Source organism: Apis mellifera, linkage group LG11 (assembly GCF_003254395.2).
Source record: "Apis mellifera strain DH4 linkage group LG11, Amel_HAv3.1, whole genome shotgun sequence".
Taxonomy (NCBI): Eukaryota; Metazoa; Arthropoda; class Insecta; order Hymenoptera; family Apidae; genus Apis; species Apis mellifera.
In genome coordinates, this window is record NC_037648.1 from 15,178,125 (window position 1) to 15,205,913 (window position 27,789).

The 27,789-nt window shown below is 30.8% G+C and overlaps 1 protein-coding gene across 10 annotated transcripts in view; it reads right to left on the bottom strand.

The window, feature by feature from the left end:
• Positions 1-4,905: 4,905 nt before the first annotated feature.
• The window catches only part of LOC100576421, a 55,368-nt gene continuing 32,484 nt past the window's right edge, over positions 4,906-27,789 (bottom strand). For 5 of the 10 annotated variants that reach the window (XM_006566726.3, XM_026443824.1, XM_016915047.2 and 2 more), the window contains 2 exons: positions 8,193-8,523; positions 4,906-7,769 (listed from right to left, as the gene is read on the bottom strand). In XM_006566726.3, coding sequence (XP_006566789.1) covers positions 7,178-7,769; positions 8,193-8,523 — 923 coding nt within the window. In that variant the 3' untranslated portion in view covers positions 4,906-7,177. The other 5 variants (XM_026443823.1, XM_016915046.2, XM_006566731.3 and 2 more) reach the window with 5 other exon arrangements.

The following is a 27,789-nucleotide window of genomic DNA, read 5'->3' on the forward strand; positions in this document are numbered from 1 at the left end:
TGCCTTGATGAAAAAGATTAAAAAATTACGCAGTTTCAACTGAACAGAAGCTCATTTTACGATCGATTAATATCGACAAGAAAGACAAATATTTCTATTAAATTTTAAATATATCTATATAAAATTAGAAGAAAATATTTTTTTTTTTTTTTCTCTCTCCATTATCCATTATCGTTTGCTGATCAATAAAATACTTAAAATTTTTTTCGTGTCTTATTTAAATAATTTCATTTCATATTATTATTTTATATATTTTTTAATTATCGCATAACTCGTGCACTAGTTAATTCATTCACCAAAATTGTTCATGCATGGAAGAAATGGAAATCGGTTCAAAAATATGTACAACCATTTTATAACGTGAAATTTGTCGAATTTTGGCTGTGTCGAACTAGAGGACAATTAACTGTAGATCGAGAGTGAACGACGGATCGATAGTCTTTTTCTATATATTACGCGAATGAGCGAATGTCTTTCGAGCGTTCTGTCGTCGTCGTCGTCGTCGGCTTCATTCGTTTCAGTGTATCGAATCATTGTTAACCGACAAAAAATTTTATAATATTATTATTATTATTAATAATTAATTATGATATAAAAAGTCAGTATTGAACGATATCAAGAATCTAGAAACACTTTTTAAATTATATATTATAGTATATTACAATTGCTTAATTTTACAAAAAAAAAAAAAATCTTTGTAATATATTATAATATATCTTTAGACGTACAGTTTAATATATATATATAATAATTTCCTAATAATAAAGTATATATTATATTATAGCTTAATTCCTCAATAGATTTTGATACAACAACAAGTAGCAATTGCAACATGATTTTATATAATTGTTTTTAAAAAAAAAAATACTTTTAAATATGTATAATTGAATAATTGTACAATTGGCATGGAAATAATAAAAGCAATCTACTGAGAAAAAATGGGGGGGGGGGGAGAAAACGGTTGAAGCGACGTTGACCGTTACACGAAATAACGAAGGAGGCCAGAACTCAAGGTATGCGTAATCTAATCTCGAAGAAAATTCACGTGGCGACACGTAAAACAAAAAATGTACACAAACACGCGCGCACGCGCACTCTGCACACGTACGAATACAGCGTTGTTCGTACGTTGCACGGCGCGTGCGATAGGAAAGAATATGTAGCGTCGGGTATTATATGTACGTTAAATACGTATAATACTAAACGTTATGCGAATAAATAAATAAATAAATAAATATATATATATATACGCTGTATGCTATATATATATACATATATTATGATATAAAAAAAAAAGTACTTGACGGTACGTTATACATATTAAAATGCTCTATTTTATTAAGGATATTTTTGATATATCTATATATATATATTATAAATATGAATATAAATATAAATATATGTATATCGAACTAAAGAGGTAAAAATCACCGATCGATAAATATCGATGATCAAATGTAATTATTGTTATCGACGGACGATGGCGTTTAGAAATTTGCGAGATAAGTAATATTTACTGAGCTGTGTGCAGTGCGTGTCACAATTATATTTTTCAAATCTTATATAACCGATTATTACAGGACGAGACTATTGGTAGAGACTTTTCTTTTCTTTCTTCTTTTCTCTCTCTCTCTTTCTATCTTTTCGTTCTTACGTAAGTTAAGTAATTTTATGGTGTCGAAAGCGAAGAAGAAGAAGAAGAAAAATAATTATTAAGAAGCGGAACAGATACGTTGATAATCTTGTAATTCATAGAATAGTGATTTTATTCGATAATCTAATGTAATCTAATGTCCCTTTATTTATTGTCTTTCATAGGACAGTTGTGTCTGTCATTAATGAATTTCTTTTTTTTGATTTCATTTACTCGTTGATGCAATTGAGGTGAAGGAGCACAATTGTTGTACATGTAAAATAATTGTTACATCTCTTCTTTGTTACGTATGTTTTATGCACGCGAATATTTACTTGATAATTTGACAAGAGAGAGCTTTCCTTCGTTCGAATGCATCAATTTTTTTTTTCTTTTTTTTTAATTGCGTTTATCCAATTACTTTTTTCCCCCTCTCTTTTCTTAAACATAATAATTATACTTAACGGATTATTAAGGTTTATCGTAAGAGTCTGTGTACATCCAATTTACACTCTCCGATTTGAAATATATATATCCCTTTTCTTTTTTTCAGTGAGTTTTCGTGAATGTTTAATTTTATATATATATCACAGCTACGCCATTTTTACCGATTTAATGATTGTTACAATACGATGAATGTATTATCGAAGCGATGTATCATGATCATTTAAATTATTATATTTCAATTCCTTTTCAATTTATTATTATTATTATTATATCGTCCACGTTTGTACGCCCTATAATTATTATATTGAACGACATACGAATTGTTAAATTGTAAAAATTATTTATCGTATAGCAACGACCTTGGTTGACGCATTGCAACGTTGTTTTTAGCGAAAATGACGAATTATTTAAGCGAATGTAATATATATATATATATATATATACATATAATTTTTTTTTTTTTTTTTTCTCTCTCCAAAAGAACCCGACCAAATTGGAAAAAAAAAAGATCGATATATCGACGGACGGAATATTGTATTAATTTAAATTTGTCAAACACTAACTGCATACTTCTCAGCAAATGATTATTATTATTATTATTAATATTAATATTATTACTACTACTACTACTACTTGGTATGTACAGAGCACGACGATGATACGCAATAGGGAATGCGAGAAAGTGGGATACGCGAAAGAGTGGTAGTGGGGGGGAGAGTAAGAGAGGAAAAAGGAGAGAATGCAAGCGAGAGAGTTGTAAACTGAGAGTTTAAGTTTTAAGAATTCTATTTTTATGATGAAATGAGATCGTGTAATTATCAGAGTAGTCGTAGGAGGGGATGAATCGGATCGTGCGAAATCATGTCGAATGATTTTTTTTTTTAGGTTAAAGAAAATACGATCGAACTGATTTTTTTTTTTAGTATTTTAGATTTTTATATATATATATATATATAGATATATGTATATGTATAAAAATAAATCGCAATTCTAACGTTAAAATTTTCACGGAAGAGCCAGTAATGAATTTCTTACGATAGGAAACATTTATACGAAGCATGTCGATGCCCAAGGATTAATGTCGGGCGAGATATAATAGTATTTCTACTGACAGTAGATGCGGTTGCGCATGTCTCTGGCATGTTGTGTATAAGGGAGATGCAATAAAGGAGGTACCGTCGTAAAAATGGGCAAATTTGTAAATATGATAATTATCCTTTATTATTCGATTTAATCGTTAATATATTATTATATTCTCTTTAAAAATTATTAATTACGACGAAAGAAAAAAAAAAATCATTCGACGTGTTTCCTCAGTGATGAGATATTTTTCGAAACGAGAATAGCAAGCGAGTAGAGATTGTGAAGCGAGATGAAATGTGCCGATCGATTGGATCGAATTATATTTAGGGAAAAGATATTTTGTTATATGAGATGAAAAATCGTGGATGTTATATATTATATAACGATGAAAGTGGGAAGAAAAGCAATAAAAAGAAAAAAGAAAAAAAAAAAGAAAAGCGAGAAGAAGAAGAAAAAATACGTTAGATTTCATTCGCAAATGTTTCTTGCGAATTAAAAGATCGAATTTCAATGATTTTTTTTCAAAGCGCCAATTATTATTATTATTATTAATGCGGTGTGTCGTTCTCTTGCGCTTTCGTACAATGTCGTTATCCGCAATATCGATCTTTATAATATGCGACTCGATCTGTTCGATTAAATTTTTATTTCTTTTCCTTTTCAAACATGTATTTGATAATTCCATTAATATTATAATAATTGATGAAAAATGAAAACGAAGAAAGAAAGAAAGAAAAAAAATTTAGAAATTTGGATCGTTTCAAAATCATTTCGAACGAAAACGATGTGTTTCACGATTGCGAATCTATCTCGTCGAAGAAAGTAATGACCGACGGGTGGTAAAACGTGTTCACAATATTTTTACGCAATTTTATATCTGCCTCGAATCGTCGCATCCAATTCAAATGTTAGCCCTATATTCCGAATAGACTCGGATTTGGCGCGAATTTAAACGCACAAATTTACAAGATAACGAAAATGCGGATGCGATTCTTAAAAGACGGTAGAGAAATAGAAATTTTTCATACTTTTCATACTTACGATTTATCGTGAAAAAACGATAAATAACTCTCGATTCGTAATTTGTGAAACTATAATTAGGATTCGTTTGTTGCTCGGTAATGCGTTAATTATTCATTTACGAAAGAAAAATTGGAAGAAAATTCTGAAGTGATAGATATCGATAAATCTTTTATTTTCGATAATATTATATTCGATCTTCGATCTCGAAACTTCTTTTTTTTTATCGAGAATTGAAAGTCTCGAACTCGTGTCGATGTGGCGTAAAGCAATTATACATATACATATATATATATATATATATACATATGCATATATATATATATATGAAAAGAAGAAAGATAAGAATAAATAAATAACGCTTTGGCATATGACATCTTTTAAAAATTCGAAATATACACATACCATTACGAGCATTATGTTATCTAAACGAATATTAACACACGTTAATACTATCATGATAACCTCTTCGTTTATTTGGTTCTAATGTAATAGTTATTATTAGTTCGCCATCCTTTGTATATATATTCGCAACTCTCAATAAAAAAAAAAATATGAAAAAAGAAAAGAAACGCATTATCTCTGTCATTGTGATTAATTTCCTCATATTACGAAAAACTAACCTAACCTTCAAATTATTATTACACGATCACCGCCGTGGACGGAGTTTGAGAAAGGAGAAGGCGAAAGGAAAGAATCCAAGAATACAAGAAATTATATTATTTGCAATTTATTTATATAATTAATGTAACTGATTTTTGAATAACTATTACTAAAAACCTAAACAACGTATGAAATTTTATACATAGCTTTTATTTAAGGATACTAATATGTGGCTATATACAGTGTATGTATGGATGCGCTGACCGACGAATCAACAAGTTCAACTTTGTTTTGATAATTACGATACGTCTAGAGGTTATCCTCGGACGTTTAGACGTACAATTTAATTTCTCTTTGTGTATCCATTTCCACGTTTGTCCTATTTTTTTTTTCCTTTCTTTTGCTTGCGTTTATAAATCGGTACAAATTTACAATGCTTCGATCATTGATTACGTAATATACACAGTAGGTAATTTCGCGGTCACCCTCCAGATTACAACGCCAATCGTTATGCAGCGTTCTAAAAGGAGATCGAAATGTGTCTGTTGCGTACAAAAAACCACATGGATGATTCTATGAATGATTCGTTAAATTTATATCCAAGTATACAAGTATAAAAGTGGTCGATTTAAATAAAAAACTTAGAAAAATGATTACGCGCGTGATATTAATCGTCCAATTTCTTTTTTTTTTTTAGCACTTTTGTGATACAGTTAACGCTATTCATTTTTTAAATCAACAACTTACAAATATAGTACTTTTATTCAAAAAAATTTAAATATCATGGACTGTATTGATTTATGTATATATATATATATATAAAAAAAAAAAATAGCTGCATTATTCCTTAAATAATTAACGAAAAAAAAAAAAAAATGGGTAAATTCAGCAAATTAATCTCAAGAGCATTCACGTATCTTATAACATCCGTTATAAATTTCATTATCTACAATATTAATACGTTTAATATTCGAGATTGATTTGCGATTTCTTTTTTTTTTTTTTTTTTTTTTTTTTTTTTTTAATATTTTCCTACCAAGAAAACAAAAAAGTCAAATAAAATTTATATACATAAAGGAGCATCATGTACATGTAAAAATCGTACACTCGCGTGTGTTCAACATAATAAAATTAGAATCTTTACAAATCAACGTAAACTAATGAATTTTTTTTTCATTAGTAATAAAAAAAAATGTTAATTTAAAAAAAAAAAATTATAATAAAAAGATGCCAAACGTACAAACTTACAATTAATTTTACCACACGGAACAGAAGATCACAAAATGGATGAAAGAAATAGTTTAAATAGATACATACATTTTTTTTTTTATAATCAATCGTTTTGCAATTTTCCACCATATTACATTCAGTGATTTGTTTGTGATTTATAAAAAAAAAAAAAAAAAATCACAATTTTCGAAATTCCAAAATCTGTTTTTTCCCTTGTTTCTCTGGAATTATCGAGGGAAACCACGAAAAAGATTTACAAAAAAAAAAAAAATAATATTGCTAATAAAAATCGAAGGCCCATCGTAGCAAAAATCGTGCGATGAAGTGAAATTCATTCGATTTCAATTTACAACTATTCTAAAGGCATTTTTTTTTTCTTTATATATACAAAAGACATACGCGTCTCATTTTTTAGCATCTTTTCATTGTTTGGCAATGTTTTTTTTTTTTTGTTTTTCCCCAAAAACGTTTACTACAAATTCTCTTATATTATAATCCTTAATGTGCTTTTAAAAACATATTCGAGTATATACAAATTATATATATATATATATATGTATATGTATAATGCGTATCAGAACATTTTGGTATCGATATTCATATGAACACGGTTTTGTGATACCAATCTATTAGTTACGTACACATGGAAAATACTCTGTAAATCTAGTCAAATAACCATTCATCGATTTCTGCATCGTTGATGAAAACGCATCATATATAATTTCAAAAAACTCTTATTTATCCTCGTCCTCCTCCCTTCATTCTGTTCTGAATCAAGAATTCGTTGAAACGGTTGAACGACCAAAAATATTCAATCACGAAAATAAATGATAAAAAGTTAATGGATCATGCGTTGAAAGTTCTTTTTATCTCTTCTATATATATATATATATATTTATATATATATTAAATAGATCCATCTGAACAAGTCGTCCAATCGAGTCGACGATGCTTATATTCCATCAAGCCAAAGTGACATAGGACGCGCTGTATTCCAGACAAAGTGTCCATCTTCCAAGTCCAGGTTCATCCTTGCCGTGGTTCCTCGTGTGTGCCGCGAAGCCGTTTATCCGCATCGTCGTTGTCGTTGTGGTCATGGTTTTGTTTCTTCATCGAACCAGACGTGACGAGAGGAGGGTGCTCCAGGCACAAGGCTCCCTTCTAGGTTTCCAATCCAGGTACTAGACTGTGAAAAGTTTGAATATCGTGGAATGCCCTGCCGCAACTCTGATTGTTATTCCTTTCAAATTTTGCCAGATCAAAATGTTCGTCCAACGATTGTAATTCCACTAAACGTTCCTCCAATGTCTTTGTGGAGTCCGCGAATCTCGCAAAATCGCAGATTCTGTCGGGATCGACTACGTCCGAGGCCTCCATCATGCCTACGTCACTGGATCTAATAACGCTGGTTAACTGACTGGTGGCGCCATCTAACTCGGTAGAAAACATGATGGAGTTACAACAATTGTTCGTGGACGTGCTTGTGCTGTTACTGTTTGTGGTTGTGTTCGCGGTGCTGGTGCTAATAATCGTCGTTGCTGATCGGACGTCCACGGAGCCTAAACGATCCTCAGGATACACCAAGTGATGGTGATGGGGGGATTCAGGCTCCTGAATCTCGTCAATGTGAGAGAGTAATCGAGGAGTGGGAGGCAGAATATAGAAGTCGCTAAATACGTCGTCCTGTAGATCGAGATCGTCGTGCCTTTGACGTTTAGGACTGATTCCATCATTCCTCGTATCATCGCTTAATCTACGAAAATAATATATATATATATATATATGTGTGTGTGTGTGTGTATATTTATTTTTGATGAAGTTGACGTTATTTGGATTATTTTATTAAATTATGAATAAATTATGCGGGATAGACAACTTTATTCTCGAAGACATTACGCAATTTACATGCGACTTGCCACTAGTTGCGTAACCTATATTATGTAAAACGAATCTCTAGACGAAGTGAACGAGATCTGCCATTCTTCTTCTGCTAAAACGCAGATGTTTGATTACGAGTCGACATTTTTCGACCCTTTCATAAATATTCAATTCTCGAAAAATGTGATTGTGTACGAAAAAATATATGTAATTTAAATCAATTTTAGCAAAGATCGTGTTAAAATTAAATCTGATGATTAAAAAATTATGACACTTTCTCTTAAATATTTTTCCTTACCTTTTTCTTGAAGACGTTTCGTCGTCCGTTATTCCGACGATAAGATTGCTAGAAACATTATTCTCTTTGGTGGAGTCATTTAGATATGTGACAACCGGAAGTCCGTAATTTCTTGTCTTTTCGTCTCGGTTCTCACGTTGCAGTCGCCTGACAGCATTATTTATAAGAACCGATCTGCATAGGCTGGCCTCCGGGTCTTCGATTCTCCTCAACTTGCCGGCTGAAATCTTTAACAGACGACGGCGTTCTTCTCTCGCACGGTATTTCGCGGAAATCATCGTTGGTCTGCTCCTACGAATCACAAGATCTTCTTCCAATCTCATTTTAGCGTCTGAAACAAAGGGAAGAGGAAAAAAATTATTAATTTTTGAAATTTTTCATTATTAAATATTTAATAAATTAAATTAAATGAAATATTTCGTTTTAAAGAAATAAGCATGCGAATAAACATTCAAAAAATAGCAAATAAATTTTTTTTTAAATCTAGAAAAAAGATCATGTTAAATGTTCTATAGACAAGGAAAGGAAATGCAGACATAACGGTTTACCGAGTGACGGTAAAAAAGAAAACCATAGAAGCGGTCTAGCGGTACGCAAGTATGTATATGTATTTACATGTTTACAATGCATATTCCATACCAATAATTGGCCAAATTCTTTTAGTGTTCTTTTCTCTTTTTACGTAGTAATCTGATTCCATCGAGTATACATATATCTATTTTTATCACGAAGGAAACACAACAACGAATTTCTATTCAAGAAATCCTTAAGCAAGAAACAAAGTTCAAGGAGAGAAACAGTTTCATATTTGTGAGGTTATGATTTACTTTGTTCGTTTTATTTAAACGAATTTATTAAGTGTTATCGAGGAACGTATCATTCTAAATTGTTGGTTATTTTTTTCAACTCATTTGTATTTTGAATGCATCGAAAGTGAAAACCGTTACGAATGAAATAAAAAGAAAGGTTAAAAATTCTTTCTCTTACTATATAACGCGAACTTTAATTCAAATTCGATTCACGTTTGGAAATAAATATTTTCATTTGAAAAAAATTATGAAAATTTTATTTGATGACTTTGAAATATAATTAATCACGAATCTATAGGAATTGACGAGAATAAGAATGCGTTCACTAAGTGATAATGTATCCAACAAAGAACAAGACCAATATCCTTGTAATTCTATTACTTGTAATTGAAGCGACATTTATAGTAAGAAATAAAAGTAGTCATTGGATCATGATATCGATCGCAAAATTATTTGACACGAATATGTAATTTGCTTTGCAAATTTCTCATCGATGATATTTTAATATACTATACTTAAATTACTAATATACTACATTCAATAGTTAAAAGCAAATAAACTATTCGTGATCATTGTTATATTTTGTAATATTTGTAAAAAAAAAAAAAAAAAAACAAGAAACTTCGATTCTATCTAATTAATATTTATGCAATATATAATTGCAAAAAAAGATTTAGTAGATTTATAAACACATGTTTTCTTTAGAGCGTAGCTTAGTTATCGAGTGTTCTGATGATATTTTATTGATAAAAAGAATATCAGAAATAACTATTTGTTTAATTATTTTTTATATCTAAATTTAAATTGAATTTGTATTAAAGTTCACAAGATGTCAATGATCGTATAAACTTGAAGCATACGTAAGCGATTAAAAGTGCGTAATATACTATTTATAGAGTTATATTATTTTTTATTTATATCAAAATAACGAATTTCTTTAAACACAAATAATTGAAATTTCCAATATGAATGAATTTTCAACATTTGAGTAAAAATATAAAGATTCAAAAAAATTTCAATATAATGACTTAAGTATTTTTATATTTTTAGAAAATATTTTGTAAATATTCTTTTCTATTTTAAAAATTGAAATAATCAAAACAAAATATAAAAAAAATTGTAAATCAATTTTGCATTAATGAAAAACACATAATTTTAATTTTAATTTTAATTTCCTTATTCATTGAAATAATACATAAAGATATTGTATGTAAAAGAAATTTATAATTAAAATTTACTTTTAAACAGATGTACTTAATAATTAATACTGATGTATTTATTTCATTAATTACTCGATACTGTATTTTTTCACAAATATTTGTGATTTTCCACTTAATAATCTTTTTAATAGAATGATGAATCCGTTTTCAAGAAACTTCCGTGACTGACTACTTGAATCATACGCGTTCACAGAAATAATTCCGAAAATTACTTGTTCAACCAACCAATAGATGGCTCCTCTGACACTTTCGTGAAGATTAATAAGATGACCGTTATATCGTCGATAGAGGAATTTCCGTCACGTTCAAAAATTGTGTACATTTTGTATTGCGTGTGACATTAATCAATAATGATTTTATTATTTCGTTACTAAACGATAATTAAAGTAACATTTATAAAAAAAATCGATTGAATTTTTTTATTGCTTTATAAAATTAAAAAAAATATTTTCCACGATTCCTCATCGTAAAAAGAATTGCTTGACGATTTCTAATAATATCTAATATGAATAGAGAATCAAATATAAATAATACTTAATAATTATTTCAAAATTATTTAATTAAGTATTTATAGAAAATGAAGAAGACTAATGGTATACAGAAACACGATTTTACGCTCTAAGTGCACCTAAGCTAACTTTCTCTGTAAAGAAAAAAAACCACCATGGATACACGTTACCTAACCTGTAAAGTCTGTTATAAAGTTGCTGACTCGTGTGCCTCATCCTCTCCCTTCTCTTACCTGTAAATTTACTTGCATGTATGTATACATTCTTCTCCATTTTCTCGCGCATCGTATTTTTTTCGATATAATTTTTTTAAAACAATCCAAGTATCGATAAATTAAATTGAAATGATAAAATTTTCTAATTACGACTTAATTATTAAGTTGATTAAATTAACATATGTTTATTTCAAAATATAATATGAATTTGTAAAAATCTATATATGCAATTAAAATTCAATTCATTAATTTCTAATGTTTCACAAATTTCAATCATATTAAATATTCAAAAATTAATTTTAAGGATTAATTTCTAATTTCCAATTATAATAAAAATCATTTTAAAAAGTAACCTATTTTTAATGCTTTAATTTTCACTAGTATCACACTGATACTAGTGTTTGGCAATTAAACGGAGCTTTGACCTCGACCGGAATTAGATCTATTTAAACGCATCATTTTAAAACACTGATATACTATAAGAGTTTTGAGAATCACTGCTCCCTCTCAATATATTACTTCTTCGACTCTATCTTTTATTCTATTCAATTTGCTTTTATTTTATCTTCTTTCATAGAAGCAATAACAACTTTAAAAGAATTATCGAAACCGATGATTCTAGTAACAGAATTTTTCCTATTGTTATCAAAGTTTTTAAAGATGAAGATAAAGTTTTAAAGATAAAGGACAAAAATACAACGTATATATAAACAGTGCAGAGGTATGAAGGGAACCTCCATATTGAACCGTTCAAAGTAGAAAGCGGTGTATAGGGACGGTCGGGTCAGACACTATTGCTGCCTATATATCTATTCCCTGCAGAGGCCTTGAAAGGAATGCGGTTAAAAAGAAATCACCCAACACTTTTACACGCTTATAAATAAACGCGAATACTAATACCAGAGAGTGTATATCATATGCTTCATCATTTAATCATTATAAATATCATTGATGTGTACACGATACGGCTCGTTTGCGTGAATTGTTAAGATTATCATCGTTCACTTTATTTTTTTTCCTCGCAATGGGTCACCATAGTTTAAACGAGCACACGTGTATCTGTTTTTTTCCGTAAATAAAATAATTACAAAATATATTTTCTTTGACGAGTATTTTTCCACTCCTACGAGATATGATGTAATTTTATTACATCAAGTAAGAATTAGTTTGTAATCATTTAATAATCTTCTAAACTTTAATTAATTAATTTATTCGAGAGAAAAATATATTTTATACGTATTTTACGCTTTTTTACATTTATGGATTGCTAACACGTAAAATACTATTGAATAATACTAATAAAGATTTAAAATTGGAACAAAATTTCGTTATAGATAGTTTTTATCATTTTCATATGCAAAATTTCATTTTATTGCTATATAAGTTACATATTATTTTGAATATTCATAATAAAACTGATAAACAAGTAACTAATAATTCCACATAAAATTTCTTTTAAATCATAATAGCGATATTTTCAATGTATCAAAAAGAAAAGCAATACAGTTTAATAATATTGTAACTCTATAGTTGGAACTCACTTTCGAACTATGCAAAACTGTAATGTCAGGCGTATTAAACTTAGTACACTTTCCACATTCCTTCGTGTGACATGATTTAAAAAAAAAAAAAAACAACACCGAAATATCAAGAATATTTGCAATCACTTGAATATTACGAAAAAATTTTATTTCGTATAAAATTTTCGTTGTAAAATATTAGAATATAATTGACAACATAGAATATAAATTTCACACGAGATTCAGTCGGTGTCCGAAACTGAACTGAGTGTCACGCAGCATATGTACGACGACGACGACAGAGCGACGACAACAAAAGTGTTATCGGGTGTCGCGTGACGTCACGATTGGCCGTGTGACTACATATAATGTACGCATGCGTATACGTCGATCGACGAACATTATGTATAGATGTTACATATATTATATATCTCTATACAATGTTATTTGCAATCAAAAACATTCGATAACGAGTTATCATTTTTTTTCTTTTCATAAAATTATAAACAAAATATTTTTATTTATTTAGAAATATTAAAAAATATATTTATATTATATATATATTAAAAATTAAATATTATTTTTTTTTATATATATATTAATACGAAATTATTAAAAATATTGTTCAATACTGTTCGTTTTGTCTTTATTCGAATGCATCGGTGAGCATGTAATCGGAGATAGCGAACAGGTAGCGAGCATATACAAACACACACGTACTTTATACCCACGCACACGAATCTCTAGTAAGGATTCTTGATGGAGCTCGTTAATTGTGCCAACGCAAGTACTTTTACTCAACTCGAATAATGAAACAGACGAGTTTCTTTCTTCGAAGAATCCAGCAGTATCATCATACACACACATACACACACATCTTCCACACACAGTGTCGCTTTAAATTTCATCCGAATTAATATACTTTATTTAAATTGAGTGTTATATTTCATTTTGGTGCGTATCTGAGTGTAAAATAACGCGATAGAAAAAACATAACTTTTAGATTTCACGTCTAAGTTAGAAACAATCTTATGATCCGATAATACCAGAAATAAAAATATCATTGATTTCATTATTCAATTAGATAGAAATAATATTTTTTTTTAAATTGTTTTATTGATTCTGAAAGTAATTGGATACTGGAAGGAAATGAATGTCATGATATTCTTTGGGAACAAAGATATGATATTGAGATAATGCGCTCGAGGAACAAAAGATTCTTTAAGATCTACATTGATAGAGCCTCGGACTCGTGGAAGGCTCGTTTCCATGAAGGACATAGTACCGTTCCCTCGAGCCGTTATACATGTATAGTATACATAAGTTTTCCGTTCTTTTTTCTAGTTATTTTTTTTCTAGTTATTTTTTTCTATTTTTTTTCTCGTAATAACGTTACTTTAAAATTTTATAAAATCTTAATTAATTTAATTTGTAACATGATAAATTAATCAAAAACTCATTTGAGGTTATGTTTTACGAATTGATTTTTCACATTTCGGAAAATTTTTTCAATTATCGTAAATTCTCTCTGTTAAATAATGCACACGATGACGGTAGAATTATATCCAAGTAATAAATGTGAAAAACAAATACGAGTTGAAATATATCATTATAGTATTACGTATTGTACGAGACACGAGATAAAACATGCGAGTCTTAAGCAAAAAAACCAATCCGTATCCAGTGATACGTTTATTGAGTTAAATAATTATTCTGATTTTTTTTTTTTTAAATTATCGATACTGATCTTATAAATTTCAAGAAATATATATATTAATTTAATACAAGAAAGAAAAAAAATTTTCAATAATTTATTTTTAAATAAACATTATATATAATTTTTTTTTAACTATATTTTTATAAAAATAACATTCACAACAAGAAATTACTTTCACTTTCGATATTACAAGAACATGTTGCGCAATATTATTTGAATGGTGTTTAAAAAAACAAAACGGAAGAATACACAGATGCAACAGGTTGAAAAATTCAATAGGCAAAAAATCCGACGAAAAATTTTGCCGAATTTTTTATCTACGTACGAATTGAACGAAACACGAAGATCTCAGTGTTTCACGAAAACGAGAAAATATATATACGAAAAGAATGTCATCCTTCACTTTCTCCGATTCACTGATTTCACACAACACACCCTAGACTTGATGATGAACCCGAGAACGGAAATAAATTGACGAGTAAAAATACGTCATATCTTAAATTCACTCTGATCATTCTAATTTTTTTATTATTATCACAACAAGACAGTATTATAAACAGTAGATTATTAATTATTTTGCATAATTGAGTCATTTATCGTTTTTCAATTTTATACTTTTTTTTTTCCAAATAATATAATACCTAGTTATTAATTAAATTAAATAAAATCAACTGGAATGGAAAATTAATAATACATCAAGAAAGAAATAATTATATAACAATTTTTTTTCATTAACATCAAATGATTGTACAATATTGATTACCGAGATTTGTACAATAAAAGATTTTCTCTTATGTAATGTATAAAAGAGTATTATAATGATTATTACACGTGTCTATTACAACACAAGTACGGATCATCGTTCTGTGGGCATAACTCGTTAAGCTCATAGGTTAATTCTGTTTCACTTATATAAATAAGTATTACATGCATATAAATATCATATGTTGTTCAAAAAAAACTTACAAACATGATACGAGCCTGATTGCTTCTGATAGGTTTGAAACAATTAGAAAATTAAGCATTCATATTGGTTTTAAAGTGTTGAGAGTAAAAGAATAAAAATATATATATTTTTTCAGCAATGGATAAATAAGTTATAGCGTAATACGTTAATATTTCATCGATTCAGTTTTTAAGTTTGACCGAACAATTTTCGAATTTCTCAAGCCAGTAGAAACTGGCTTGTACCATAACTTTATAAATTTTGCTTGGAACGCGATGAAGCACGCCGAGTTGTACGCGGCGCAATATTCCAGCGGCCTCGAATTTCACGTAGTAGGGAACATTAACGACCGTAAGCTTACTTTGTTGCCCACAGCTTGCTGCGCGCCATAAAGCCACATCAATACACGGCAATCACGCTAAGAGCAGATGTTATCCCTACCATTGCTGCCACTTTTGTAGACTCGAGTCGGAGATCGGTCGTGGTGGGGATGGATCGGCTCGTGTCGCCGATATTCGGCTATCTCGTTAATAGCGTGTATTTATACAAATTTTTTTATTTCATATTTCGATACTTCGTACCAAAGTATACAAAATATACAGTATACAAAAGTATACAAGTATATAGAAAAGATATTTTCTTTCAAATCTTCTATCCGATCTAAAAATAGAATATACAATTTCATCATTTGCTTTGAATTATAAAAATAAGATATTTCCAAAGATGTAAATAATTACGTCGTCATTTAGAATTAATTTATGTTCATATTATGTTCACATGTAAGTATGAATAAGTAACTATTTTTTCCGTACATCGTGATTGCCAATAAATGTAGCAAGAAGATTCAATGAATCTCCCATAGGAGGTATACTAATAGGAACTACGGCCCTGACACGTGTTTCGTGCCACGTACATACGTCACTGAATACGTATATGCCAACTGATCGTAGCATGTGTGAGTATTCCGGTAGTCTCTCGATGGAGGGGGACGTGATACTGCTGGTGGTGGGGATGGAGTCTAGTGTGTATCGATAGAGAGTGAGGACAACAGCATCGTCAGTGTAGGTAGACGCGTGACGTCATGCGTTCCACCAGCTGGTGGAAGACGCAGCACTCTCCTTGTTGCCATGCCCGTGTTTTTGTTGCGATAACACCGGAGGAAAAGCTTGTGTGCATTTGTGGGATCTATAAACTTTCGGAATCTGTGTTAAATCAGTGTCATTCAAAGGTGCAAGTGTATTTTGGAACATCGCGTCAATCCAAAAAATTTTATTCAAACATTTTTGAATGAATATTATATTATAATTAAATATTCAAGCTGATTAAAATGACTGTTTTACAATTAATTAATATTAATTTTTTACGTATATCGATAATATTTACTTTTCACAATGTTATATTCATTGATAAAAGAATATCAAACTGTAAAGGAAGAAAGTATTTGTCATTGTAAGATTATTCTTGATCATTCTCTATTTCTAACCTATACTCGCGTATGCGTCAGACATATCTATACACATCTGGTATATACTCAATCGTGATTATTCTAATTTCAAGAATCGAGCTTTCTGAGCATTACATGTTCATCGTCGTTAACAATTCATCTAATACGTTTTGTCAGGATTTTATATAATGACATTCTAAAATATTCCAATAATTCTTGTAACATGAAGAAATAAATAACACTTAACAGATATTCGATCTCGACGAATGTCGTTTCAGTCATGAATCGATTCAGTTTTCGTAAAAATAATATTTTCTAATTTTTCTTTGAAAATATTCAATACGTAATAAAAGAAATATCAAAATAAAAATTAATAAATGATTAACAAACATAATCGAAGTTATTATAAATTAGGGATGAAAAAGAAAAAAAATTATATTTCGAATCAAATTTTATAATAATAGGAAAATGCAGAATGTTAAAACGATCAGGAAAAAGAATTCATTCTAGTAATAAATATTTCAAAAATATATTAACGATATAAATATATATGTACATAATTTTTTTGAAGAAATGTATCGAAATTTATATAAACGTGACGTAAGTAATTACGTGATATAATAATTGATACGTGTAAATGATACGTCACTAATAATAATAGCATTTATATGTCATGTTGTCGGAAAAAAAAAATATATATATATATATATATAAATGAAATATAAAAGTATATTTTATAATTAATATAAAAATTACTTGTAACAATAACTATTTTTATGAGAAACTTGCGGAAAGTTAGCAACAAAAAATTGAGAATCAAGATTCTACGAGTGAAACGCAGTCATCGTTCTCCTGAAATTTCGATTAACGTTGCGTTTGCAGCGCCACTTGTGTGCAAATCCGGTACTTCTCTTGGCTCGAAACTCATTCCAGAAGTGAACGAACGGATGCGCATATACACGTATATTCCTCTATTATTCGTCTGTACGTACGTTACAGGTGCGTTTATATTGGTTATTAACCATTTTTCATAAATCAACGCAATTACAAATAAAAAATCCATTTCGAAAAAAAAAAAAGAATTTCAGTCAGATGTATTTTCATCGATAAATTTTTTTGTCAATTTAAATTAATATTCATCTGTATACATTGTACATATATTGTATAGATTAAAGATGATTTATAAAAAAGAAAGTGACTCAATTTGATGCTATATCGATAAATGATATAAATGACATTCAACATCTTATTGAATCGAACTGCGCAATGCGTGACTATTGACCACTGATTACGCGCACATGCGGCCCAATCTAAACGCACCTTAAGAATACATTCACCGCTCCACTATTTTCGTCTACGTATTCACCATAGAATGAGATCAGTGCGCTAAATTTACTACGGATCCCTCTCTTTACGCGCTGGAATGTTATCCTCTCTTTGTTTCTCTTCGCATGTACGCTATGCACATTGGATGTTGCATGGCTTTCATCGTTAAATAGATCCGTTTTAAATCGCGTTTAAATGTTCTCATTTGGAAATCGACTTGTCAAGGTTGTATTTATCCTTATTACGAAAATATATAATAAAAAAACTAATAAAAAAAAATTTGCATTGTTTGTTACAATATATATTGCATTGTTTATTATTGTTTTGTTTTGTTCTTGAAAATAATTGTAATTTTAGCATAGTGTTTGCAAACATATATATTCTTAAAACAGTTAGCTCATCGTGTATTATATTGCACACGACGGAATCATGGGAAAACACGTTGGTTTGCCAACAACGTATTTATTAACGGATCGCATAGTGACATTTTGACAATATAATAAATCAATATCGATTTCACATTTGCATTGATCTTTGTCGCGTTAAAATAAATCATTTTAAATATGTATCGATAAATATCAAATAAATATATAATAAATTTTTTCATAATAATTTTTCAGAAAAAAAAAAATTTCTCGTGGATACTAAAAATTAAACAACAAATTTTTATTAAAACTTATCGTATTAAAATATTATACATTTATTTAATTATTAAAATCGTCAAAAAATATTTCATTTGATCGAGCATGCATAAATATTTAACCGTCGAAAAATATAGATATTTTTAAATGAGTCTAAAAACGAAAGGCACTTTCTCGGGGGAAAAAGTTTTGTATGTGTATGCGTGTGTGTGTGTGTGTCTGGTTGTCTGAAAAAGATGCTTGAGTATAGGGTGTTAAATACGCGCACGTGCGAGTCTAACGAATTCAGTATGCGTGCGGTTAAGTGTGTATCGCCAGACCGTTTGCATGGATAAGGCTCGGTAACTGCGCTTACGAAAACAAAACAGGGTTTACGGCACGTTCCATCAAGATACGAGAAGAGACACACAGCGTCTTTACGTTTCTTTTTTATTTCTCCCAACAGAACTATCAGTTATATATTCAAGAAGGGAATTTATATTACCGACTGGTGTTTAAGTGAACATGACTGAATCGCCAACTGTTTACGTAAAAAATCGTTGAACGGTATGAGAAAACGCGATGCGTAATCGATAAAAATTCAAAGAGAATATCACGCGTATATACAGTGTATATATATATATATATATAGAAACGTGCCTTTAGTAATCGAATCGGTCGGTAAAAAAGGAACAAAAGAAGCCTTTTTTTTTTCTTAGCACGTTACTTTTGTATCAACTCGCGTATCGTGTGTATCGATCTATCACTATTTCGTTGCTGTTTGATTGTACATGTATGGTAAGTGAACGGATTGTATTATATTACGCATTGTGTTTAAATAAGAAGGAAATGGAATACGAGGAACATTTTCACAATTAGAAGGAAAATGATCGTCAAAAATATAAAATATTTTTTTTCGATAATATATAACGAATTGATATGGATACATGGATTCTTTGTAAGAAGAATAAATAAATAAATAGGAAATAAAAAAATTTTGAAAAGGCCTTCGAAATAATATTTCAACAAAATTATTTAAAACTCGATAAAACTCGGTTAGCTTGAAATGATCGTTACGGTTGATCTGTTGCATTTCGAGGGCCTGTCGCGTATATATACCTTCGTCGAATGTAATTTCCTGTGAATTCGATTGCGAATTAACCGATATTGCTTTTCGAACTTACAGTCGCGGATGAAAATTCGAGAAATCGATTAATCGTTAAAAATGTTTTCAAAACACCGAATTTTACCCTTTCCTTTTAATTATAATTTTACTTTATATTTAAAATATTATTTGAAGTAAATATTTTCTCTATTTTGATAAATTATGTTAATTATTAAACTATTTATAATTTTTTTTTTTAATTTTGAAAGTAATGTCAAAAAGATACATGTATGTATATCTTAGAGCATAAATTCAAAGAATGAAATGTTCTTCGCAACTATTACTGAGAAGCCGTTCGATGATGGAACTATGCCAACTAATCCATTTCTTGACGATTTTATTCGAAAGAATAACAATGTCGGAAACAATGATAATAAAACGTTTCAAATAGGCGCGGTATATTTTTCAGGTCATTGTTTTCTCCTTATTTCGCTCGATTACAATTATTATTTAAATAATCGCTCGAAATTTATCGATAAATAACTATAAATTTTATAAATAATATTTTTAATAATTATTTATAGATGTTATTTCAAAATCAATATCTTTCGTGAAAGTCGTGGAATCGTATATATATATTTCACTTCGTGACACAATTGTGATGATTTCTATTATTTTTCGGATAATTCTTTACTCGATTCGTAAACTGCCTTTTAGAAACGAATAAAAACGTGAAAAACGATTTATTCGAAGAAAAAAGAAACTATTTCTTCATTTCGTACTATCTTGTCGGTAAAAAAATTTTTTCTAACCTCTTCAACGTTTGACGGACCAATGAACTTCTGATCTCGTGAAAACTTCGTTTAAATTTTACTCTATCGATAAGTCGGACGTATGAAAGAAACAGCGATTCATAAAATTATCGGAAATAAATTTAAAGATATACATATATATAACTCTTTAAAACGATTCTAACCAGATATAATTTTTTTGACAACACGTATTATTTCTATTCAAGTTTATTATTATATTAAATCAATAACACAAACACAATCTCGTATATGAGATTTTTAGCGTGACATTAATTGAGCTACGTTGATATTGGATTCAGTCCAGAATCATAACAATCATCTTGGCGACAACTTTCTAGAATCTCTGACATGACATAATTAATTTGTATTTCACCATGTTACAAATACCGAGGAATTAGTAAAAGTGAGCAAACGTCACGATGGAATCATGCGCGGACTCACGCCGCACCAAGTCTCCCAATCGGCAATCGATAATCTCTTAAGAAATTAATACGGGTTTTATTTTGTCCACATTGCTGAACTTTGGATTAAATTTAATACGATAAACAAATCGAGAGTCACGCTTATCAGCTTCTATCGTTAAATTTTTCATCGGAATCATTTTTTTTTCCCAATCTTTCACTTTAAAATAAATGAATTTACCTTATCGACTGGACCGTTGAAACATCTAACTAACCTCTTATAAAAAAAAAAAAAAAATATTACCGTTAAATACCGTTTTAACTCGAAATTAATTTATTAATTCGATTAAAATCAAGTTGTAACTTCGAAACAAAATAATCCTTCCAGTTAATTACAGCGGTATTTATAAGAAATTTGTAATTCATAATTTTTAATAATTCGTTGAATGATTAACCGATCCTTGGATCAGAAGAAAGAATCATGACAGCAGAAAAAGGAAGGTAGGTAAGTAAGTACTAGGTTGAACACTACTTGGAGCGGCCCACTTTCTTTACTTTCACACTGCCGCCGTTCTTCTTTCGACGCGCTTACTCTACTCAGCCTTTGTAACTCGACGACGAGAAACGGCCTATGGCGGACGTGCACGCTTGCCGTTCGTGCACACGCGTTGCGCGCGCACACATGCGCGTGCTCGCACCAACAACCACCACCACCGCCGCATAGAGCTGTCACGGCAGGCATGTATGACCGTTCGCGACATGCAAGAGTAGCATCGAACAATTTCTAACGGGTTTTCGTTCCTTCGCATCTCACAGTCAAAAGAATACGCCGCAATGGATTTTTTCCAGGCAATTTTTACTCCTTCGATAACACAAATGTTTATAACGCAATCTTTTTTTTTTAAATTAAATTAAATTCGATAATTTTCCTCCACTGTGATAAATTGAGAGATAACGCGGGGAAAAAAATCAAATATCTGATAAACGTGCAAATTCTTTTATCGATTTCGATAAATTTAACCTTATTATTGTTTCGCAAGGCGATAAAATGCCTTCAAATCGCGAGCATTTTTGTGCCATTATACATAACTCTCTTATCAACGCTACGATCTATGATATAACTACGCCACCCTCTTACGTTGATAAAGCGCGTAAGTTTCGATCGAGGAAGGAATCGATAACTATTTACTCGAGAAGAGTATTGGTACGCAGATGAAAGGAGTTGCGCTCGAGACTTGGTTGAAAAAACTATTATAATGGTGCTGCTCGTTAATCATACGCGAAATAAATGTAAAGCAATCGTTATTGAACATCCTCGATTCGATGCAAAATATCTTTGGTTAGAACAGATCAAAAGAAATACGATCTGTTTCCCATTATTTCTATTCGCGAGCGAATATTAAAAAAAAAAATATACAATTATAATAGATAATATTTCATCATCAATCTTGAAAAATATTTTCATCGATTTATGGAAAAAAATATACCACTGAATGAAGGAATTATTAAGATATAATAAACCGATGTCGAAATGAGATTTTTCGTATCGTTAATTATCCGGTTATTGTTCTTTTGCAAGTTATTACTTACACGAGTAGATGCCCTTTCATAAGTCACTTTGTAATTCAACACAGATCTGATATGCGCGATAATACCTTTGTTTTAGAGTTTAGATCGTCGTTTCTATGCGCACGCAGAAAGAGAAACGAGGTTTGCATGTGTTCCCTAGTCAAACAGATGCGTCGCATAGCCCTATGAAAGTAACTATATGCTCTCGACCAGGACGTAAATAGTTACGAGCCTCTTGCCGTAGAATTTTAAACCGGAGTTAACGTCTGCCTCGCTCCGCGATACATTTCATCCAATAACCAACGCATTTAGCAAGTTACAGAACTGATTTTTATATACGGATCCCCCTATTGGTCACAATTTGTGCTTCAATTCTTCTTAACCAATCATACGTCGCGATTGAATACACGACGAGTCTTTGAATCGATGATTGGCTTACGACGGGCGATTTTCGCGCCCTCTGCGAAAAGCGCTTTTAAAGCGAGGAAAGAATTCTCGTGTAGTACGGGTCAACTTTCGATCGAATATTTCGACTACAGTTCAATTTTAGACGTTGGAAAATATTTATAATATGCGGTATCGAATCTTAGAGATATTATGGCACCGTGATTATGATGCTTTGGCTATGCAGTAAATGTTCGATACATTATCTAAACGGTAGGATATGTGTGTTGAGGTTAGTATTGGATGTCGCAAGGGACCGTCTTGGTAGAGTCGTAAATAGTTACGTCGATGCTGTCGTTGAATTTTAAGTCGGGGGGGAACACGCATGACCGACCAGATGATACATAACACGTAGAATAATGTAGATTAGCAGCGGCAAGAGGCTACAAAACTTTAATTTTTCTACTATTTTTCAATATTTTTCTTAACAATTATTTGCTATTAAGGAAGAAATTATTTATTTATAATTTTGTATTTAATTGATAATTTTAATTAATTGATGTATTTAATTGAAACAAAAAAAAAATTGTATAAAGAATACCTACATGTAACATTTATAACATTTTATTTGTTACAAAAACTCTATTTTTTATTACATTACTTTATGTTTCTTTGATCGCATAATTTTTTTTTTTCTTTAAAAGAGAGCGTGTGGGCAGTTATATCCGAATCGTCCTTGAATATACATGTATAAGTAAGAGGACAAGGCGCGAACCAGTAAGAAGAATATGATATAAAGGGATCTTAAGGATTTTGATATGCTTTCGTGAGAAAAGCTAGTAATAATTGGCCAATGATATTAAAAATAAGATAAAATTCAATTATTGATAAATTAGAATACAAATATTTAAATAAAATTATTTTTATCGTTTATTCTTTCGTTTTATTATTTATAGAATTGATAATGTATAATTTATTTATACATAACAAAATTTTATAATCTGAAATAGATTTGTACAGTTCAAATGATACTGTTAGTCTGTTACCGATCGAAGGTTAATGCGGTTCTCGCGATAATAACTCGATATGTTTTCTGTTCATAAATTTGTGCGCATATGTTACGTTGTTTAAAAGAAAGAGAAGGAACGAAGTCAGACTGAAACCACAGTAACGTGAGAAGAATCGCATAAAAGCAATTTTAATCTATTTTTTTTAATTTTATTAATACTTTCCAAATTAAATGTTTAATCTTGCATGAATATGTGAAAAAAATTTAAAAAAATATCATTGAGTCATTGTTCATTTCTTCGTATAGTTTATTTTCATTAAATAAAAGAAATTATTTATTTCTTTATTTTCTTTTATTTTTTTTTTTTTTTTTTTATTATTTGTTCAAGTATATTATCATCATTCAAATTAAATATTATTAAAAGAATTTGGAATAAAGTTCTTTCTAGAATTAATAATTTCCATTATAATTTAATTTAATAAATACTTTAGTTGGAAATAAATGTATGTTAAAAAATGGATAAGATACACAGATTGGCTCCATCATACGTTACGACTCTAAAGTATACAAAATCGATAGTGGCTAAGCAATCCACTTAATGGCATTCCCTAAGCAGCCGCTGAACGTGATAAATCGAAGGCTATGGACTATTTAGATATGCCGTAACAATATATTGAACCGTTGCTACAATACTAGATAGAAGACAGATTAAACATCGGATAATATCTTGATCTCACTCACAAAACGAATTACTATTTATATATATACAATCTACTTAATATTTTTATATATAGTGTATAAATAATTTATCAAAAACATCTGTTTTAATAAAATAATTGATATATTGTAGATTTTTCGTATCGATATATATTTATGAAAAAAATATTTTTATTATACAATTTTAATCTTAAGCCTGCATCGTTCTCGTTATTTTGTTCCACTAATATCGTAATACTACAAACAAAATATATATATATATCGTTCCATTTTCAAATTTTATTCCTCGACTAAAAGATGGAAAGAAAAAAGTTCATTAATCCTCAAGAGTAACACCCACACAAAAAAATTCAAGGTGCCAACGTTTATCCCCGGATTACGTTAGCCATTGATAATAGATGCTGTGTCATAAGCATAAGCGCATAATATCGGTACTTATTCATCACAAGATCGTCACGCGCTATATTCGACGCGACAAGGGAGGAAAAAAACAAGTCTCGTAGAGGGGTAAGGAGCGAGGGTGGGGATAGAGAGTACGTGAACAAATAGGTGACGTGCGTAGATGGAGGTTGCTCAACTTGACATCGCTTTCGTGACGTCATATAAAATCACTTTACCTCGAGACGAAACCAACTTGTCGTTGCTGTTCACACGATGTCGATGGTAGAGATGAAGAAAGCGAGAGAAAGAGCTGAAGGGAACACTGAGATCCACAAAGAAAGGAGTGAAGAGACAGAGAAGAGAGACTTCAAGAGGAGACAGTCTTCGCAAACCTCACTCACTTCCACCGACTGGCAAAGGACTCGCTTCTTTGTTCTTCCTTCCTACTCTCGCAGGCACTCTCAACTTTACCACACACTCGGCTGACTAACGGAACGAAGTTAATCGGAGCACGTTAGACTTGGCGTCCCTTCGTCATTGCTGTCACTACACTATTAGTATATATGTATATGTATATATGTATATATAGATAGTCAGTCATAACATAACGTTTCGATAGATCACTACTGATGATTGCACTCGGTATACTCGTACACGACACATTAACCCTTTCTACGTGAGACGATTGACGGACGAAATAGGAAGGAAAGTTGCGTGTGTTATATACGATACACGTATATAAATGTACATGTATATCTTTTGCCGGTTGTGTACACACACTTACGCACATACGTATGCATGAAAGAAGAAGAAAACACTGTGAACGTATTTCGTGTTGTACGTATCGAATAGCTCTCGCCCGACGTTAGTTCGCAAGCGAGGCCAGTGCACGACTGAGCGCGTATGCGAGCCGACACCGGCCGAGCGTGTGGCTCGCGATGCGGAGATACCCGACCGAACGTCGTACCGCTACGACACGAGTTCCGAGTCCTTTTTCCCCCACCAAACTTACTCACTCTCATCGTCACCCCTCTGCCCTCTCGACCACTCGCCCATCCACGATTTCTCGTCTCCTCGCCGTTCTGGTCCCCTTTGTATCTTCTGCTTAAACTCGTACACATCCTTCGGTATACAAGTTATATATGCACATATACATCGCAATATTTGTCCTACGATGAACTTCGATGCCACCGAACACCTATGCTGGAATAAATACTATTTTTTTTTCTCATGGAAGATTTATCGCGTTTGATGATTATTGAAAAGGTGTGGAGTATAGGTTTGGTTAAATAAACGAGAGGGGAATTTTGAAATGATTCACGTTTCAATTTATGATTTTTCATATACACGTGTATCTCGAATCAACAAATTTTCACATCGCACGGGATGAATCTATATTTAAATCGCAAGAATTCAAGAATTTCTCGAAATTACTTGCGATCGAAAAGTTATCCTTTCGTCGAAATATTCGGAAAGAAAGCAAGTGATTTCCACGTTGAATACGAGCACGCGGGCTGAACCAAATGAACCGTCCGACTGGTTAGGTGCTTTGCGTTTGATTTAATGGTAGATAGGAAGAGTACATTATACCGATGGCATACGAGGAATTTAGTAGATGTATGCGCGTGTAAGTACCGTAATGCGATATGATAATGCGCCGTGCGCTTTTGTACGAACGTCCACGTGAAATATTGTGGCGCGCGCGCGTGCACACAGCCATCCATCGTAGTATCGTATACAAACAGGAAAAAATTTTCTATTCACGTATCAAAATGTTAAACCTGTCCTTTACTCTTTTGTTTGGCAACGTCGTTTCGCCCAAGTTTAACCCATACTTATATCAGTTTTTAACAGCGAATTTTCGATTAATTCGATTTGTTCATTCATTGTCCGATTTTCGACACGTTTACATACGATATTACATTTTTTTTAAACAATATTAAAATAGTAAATAAATATATTGAAAAATTATTTTATTTTTTATTTACAAAAATGTAATTGATAAAATTTGATATAATAAAATTAAGCATATTATTATATTTAATTTTTGAAAGTGAAAAATGTAACGACGAGTGTTTCGAATTTATTTTCTATTTTCTGTCACACATTAACCGTTCCTTTCCTTTCACCAGGTAAAAGTAAACAATTTTAATAATCCGTGTTTTATTTATTTATTTATTTATTTTTTCGGTTACACTATATATATATATATGTATATATGTATATACGCGCACATTCGAATATAATGGAACTCAGATCTTCCCGCTTTTCTCGGCTTTGATGTAATCTAATGAGAGTATCCAGCAAGAACTTGGCGACTGCCATCAACCGGTACCATCTACAGAACAGCAAAGGAGGGGTGATAGAGAACAGCGCGAGGGGAGGGGGAAAGAACGAGAGGGTTAAGAGCACTTTTGCGGCGAGTCGGAGATGCCCCGTGTGTGTTTTCTTGCCAGGTTTTAAAGAGGCCGTTACGTAAAAGCAACGAAGAAAAGACGACTCCTGTAGGATGTCTTTTTCTCTTATTTTTCTTTTTTTCATTCGAGAAAATAAGACGCCCCTTACTTTCACTGAAAAATTGATCGTTTCGAGTTTACTTTTGGTTTTTTTTATTTTTCAAAAAATTCTTTCGTGAAACTTTTCTCATTGGGAAATTAGACGAAAAGGAATTAAGAAAAAAAAAATTTAATATTATCGGCATCGTATACATCGTATCATTGATTCGAACATCTTACATAATTCAAGTGAAAAAAAGCACACGTGTAGAAATAGGTGATATGCAACTAAGGAGATTATCGATTGTTAATTACGTAATGGACTGACGAAGACGAAACGTTTTACAAACTCGTTATTTACGGAGTTTACAATTTTCTGTTTCTGGTTGTACGCTCTC